This window comes from Nanorana parkeri, unplaced genomic scaffold (assembly GCF_000935625.1).
Source record: "Nanorana parkeri isolate BGI_ZX_2015 unplaced genomic scaffold, ASM93562v1 scaffold3297, whole genome shotgun sequence".
NCBI classification, from domain to species: Eukaryota; Metazoa; Chordata; class Amphibia; order Anura; family Dicroglossidae; genus Nanorana; species Nanorana parkeri.
Window position 1 is genome coordinate 15878 of NW_017309565.1, and position 3489 is coordinate 19366.

Here is a 3489-nt window from a genome sequence, read left to right on the forward strand (position 1 = left end):
CCGCCTCCCTTTGGGGGGCCTGGGGGGGGGGGGGGAAGCAGCAGGCAGAGTGTCATGGCCGCTCTGCTGCACAATGCTTGCAGTGTACGCGCCGCCCCCTTTCCGGCCTGACAGGTTGATGAGAGCCGGGTGGGGTGTCTATGGACCTTACACGTCTCCCCACCCGGCTCTCATCAACCCGGGGCGCTCCCGGCAATCAGTGACATCATTGCAGGACACCGGCTGGAGCTAGAGCTGGGCGGGGAGGTGATGCAGTGGCCCCAAAAGCGGGGCCCCCCCACTAGTGACAAGGATAGGGACACCCCTGCAGAGGTTTATAATAACCATTGCCAGTTTTTGTTTTTGCCATCTGTGTCCTATCGGGGAGATTTCCCTTCACTTCCTGTCTGACAGCCAGAACAGGAAGTGAGAGGAAGTCCCTGGTGGTCCCCACTGCAAGATTAGCCATCTATTCCTGTTCTGGTGACAACCCAAAAGTTTGGGATTTTCTTTCACCAATAACATTCACCGGGACACATGGAGAGGGTGAATCTTCCTAACGGGGACACAGACGGCAATAAACACCTGCCAGGGGGGGGTCTCCTCCCCTCCCCCCAGTTTGGCTTCAGCTGCCTCGTCTCACACACTCATACAGACCCCACAACTCGCACGGATTTGGCTCTCGTCTGATCAGACGGTATCGGGGGTGAAAAGTCATGATTTGGGTGAATCTAGAGGACATGAGAGGGGCGGAGCAAAGACACAACTTACAGAGAGGACGATGCAGAGGACGTGAGGGAACCAAGCCGTCTGATTGGACAGGAAGTCGGGGAGACTCAGCCAGAGGACGGAATTCACCAACAAGCCTGAGAAAAGATCAGAACACAAATCATCTATAGAAAGAACAGGAAACACCCCTCCCCCCCTTCCCGGGGGGTGCACACCACATGCAGCTCACCTCCCAGGGGGGTGCACACACAAGTACTCTCACTAATGGAGACACTCTTCTGCTGGAGACACGACCCTGGAGGGAGAGAGGGGGGCGGAGACACGACCCTGGAGGGAGAGAGGGGGGCGGAGACACGACCCTGGAGGGAGAGAGGGGGGCGGAGACACGACCCTGGAGGGAGAGAGGGGGGCGGAGACACGACCCTGGAGGGAGAGAGGGGGGAGGAGACACGACACTGGAGGGAGAGAGGGGGAGGAGACACGACACTGGAGGGAGAGAGGGGGAGGAGACACGACACTGGAGGGAGAGAGGGGGAGGAGACACGACACTGGAGGGAGAGAGGGGGAGGAGACACGACACTGGAGGGAGAGAGGGGGAGGAGACACGACACTGGAGGGAGAGAGGGGGAGGAGACACGACACTGGAACTGATCTCAGTCATAGATGGAGCTGGGGGCTCAGGACATGACTTGTGGGGGGTGATAAATCCTGAGTGTAAAGGGGGCTCTGCGTGTCACCGCAGAATGTGACCGAGGAGTCCGGGGTCACCCTTTAAATTGTGAGCTGACCAGACGGGGAACGGGGAGGGTTGGGGGGGTTCTGGTCACATCTCTGTCATGTGACATTGGTGGTGCGTTGGGGCGGGGTGATAATGACACCGCAATAGACGGATACAATGTGTTGTGGGGAGATGAGAGGATGCCAATAATAAATAACGGCAACGCTACACGGTAACACACAATGTCATGTGATGTGCGGAATCACCACACACCTTCCTTCCCGGGCCGTCCTGATTGGACGAATCAGATGAATCCTGGTCATATGTGCAGTGACCTCGCTCTCCCCAGAACATGTGCTACACCAACCGTATGTGCCAACAATGGCGGATGATCTCCACATGGCGTGTATCCGTGTATAAACACATAAAATGTAACAACGTGACGTATCACCACGTAACAATGTCACATACTACGACTGTAACACGTAACGTCTCATGACACAACACGTGCCGATGTAACGTCTCATGACACAACACGTGCCGATGTAACGTCTCATGACACAACACATGTAACATTTTACGACATAAAACATACAACAATGTAACATATGACGATATAACATGTTTCCTTCTCATAGGGACCTGTGGTGATCATACTGCTGGCCAGTCGGATTCTCCCGCCGTTGGGCCGGCTCTGGATGGGGCCCTTGGTTGGACGGTAGCCGAGGGCCAGTCCCAGGAGCCCCAGCACGGCGCTGCACCCACATGTCACATGATAGACGGGGGAGGTGAGGACCAGGTCGGTGCCATCGTCCCGGAAGGGGCAGCACATCCTCGGTAATCTCAGGGAGGCCATAGACTGCAATGGAGGAAGACTCGGCATGGACTCCACCAATAAACTCCTTTCCTTCCGTCACATGACCACCCGCAGCACTTAACACCGTCACCGCCGAGGGCCCCTCCACACCTATGGGGCCCACTGACCCAAAATCAAACATAACGCACCACAATCCATCCCATAGTGTTACTGCGTGTCGGGGTGAGGGGTGCCATGTGTCGGGGTGAGGGGTACTGGGGCGTGCCATGTGTCGGGGTGAGGGGTACTGGGGCGTGCCATGTGTCGGGGTATGTGGTGCGTTATGAGGTGCGTTGGGGTATCATTCACAATAAATGGCACTGCGACCACTTTCTTACAACGGAAAGGCCTGAACCAACCCAGTATGTCAACCCCCCTGGAATTGTTCTGATATCCCACCAATGGGGATCACCAATGGGCGGGTCACAAGGACAGGAAGTGAAGGAAAATCTCACAAATAGGGATCACAGGGACAGGAAGTGAGGGAAAATCTCACCAATGGTGGTTACAGGAACAGGAAGTGAAGGTAAATCTCACCAATAGGGGGTCACAGGGACAGGAAGTGAGGGAAAAGCTCGCCAATGTTTCTCCGCACATCGCAAAAGCTTCATTTGCAGGATTTGGGCTCCTCTGCATTCCCGGGATCCGGCGGTGGGACCTGTCATCCTCCCCTACAGGAAGTGACCAGAAATTAGTATTTGTTTTTACTTTTACTTAGCACTTTAATACATAAAAGTACAATTATCTTTACCAAATTCTGATGACAGGATAGCTTTATTGGGCAACACCATCCACACAAATATACATAAATATGGGGGTTTGTATATTGTTCCTGTCAGGAAACACTCCTAATAGCGGGGTACACCTCACCCCAGCAACCACCTTTCACCCAAGGACTCTTGCCAGGACTAAACATGGTGCCGGCGGCTTCTCTGCCCTCCCCGTGACGTCACTAGCGCGCTCCCCGCTCCGCTTCTGACTTGTTGTTTCCTTCGTACGTCATCGGGTGCGCGCCCCCTGGAAGGCCAGGAAGATGGCGGCCTTCGGTGTACTCAGCTATGAGCAGCGGCCCCTCAAAAAACCCCGACTGGGGCCCCCCGATGTGTATCCGCAGGACGCCAAGCAGAAGGAGGTGAGTGAGGGTCCGGGGCCACTGACTTTGGAATGGGGGAGTCAGGAATGAGAATGGGGGCTGGAAATCCTCCCT

General features: G+C 55.4%; 2 protein-coding genes across 2 annotated transcripts in view; one reads left to right on the forward strand and one right to left on the reverse strand.

The window, feature by feature from the left end:
* The window catches only part of LOC108803011 (G-protein coupled receptor 143-like), a 13595-nt gene extending 11313 nt beyond the window's left edge, over positions 1 to 2282 (reverse strand). Inside the window, exons 1-2 of the mRNA XM_018574863.1 lie at positions 2069 to 2282; positions 751 to 845 (exon numbers count right to left, since the gene is read on the reverse strand). Of these exons, the coding sequence (XP_018430365.1) occupies positions 751 to 845; positions 2069 to 2282 (309 nt within the window). The remainder of the gene's footprint in view (positions 1 to 750; positions 846 to 2068) is intronic.
* A 938-nt stretch (positions 2283 to 3220) lies between these two features.
* LOC108803012 (mediator of RNA polymerase II transcription subunit 12-like) overlaps positions 3221 to 3489 on the forward strand; it is a gene marked incomplete at its 3' end in the record, with an annotated part of 40036 nt that continues 39767 nt past the window's right edge. Inside the window, exon 1 of the mRNA XM_018574864.1 lies at positions 3221 to 3414. Coding sequence (XP_018430366.1) covers positions 3316 to 3414 — 99 coding nt within the window. The remainder of the gene's footprint in view (positions 3415 to 3489) is intronic.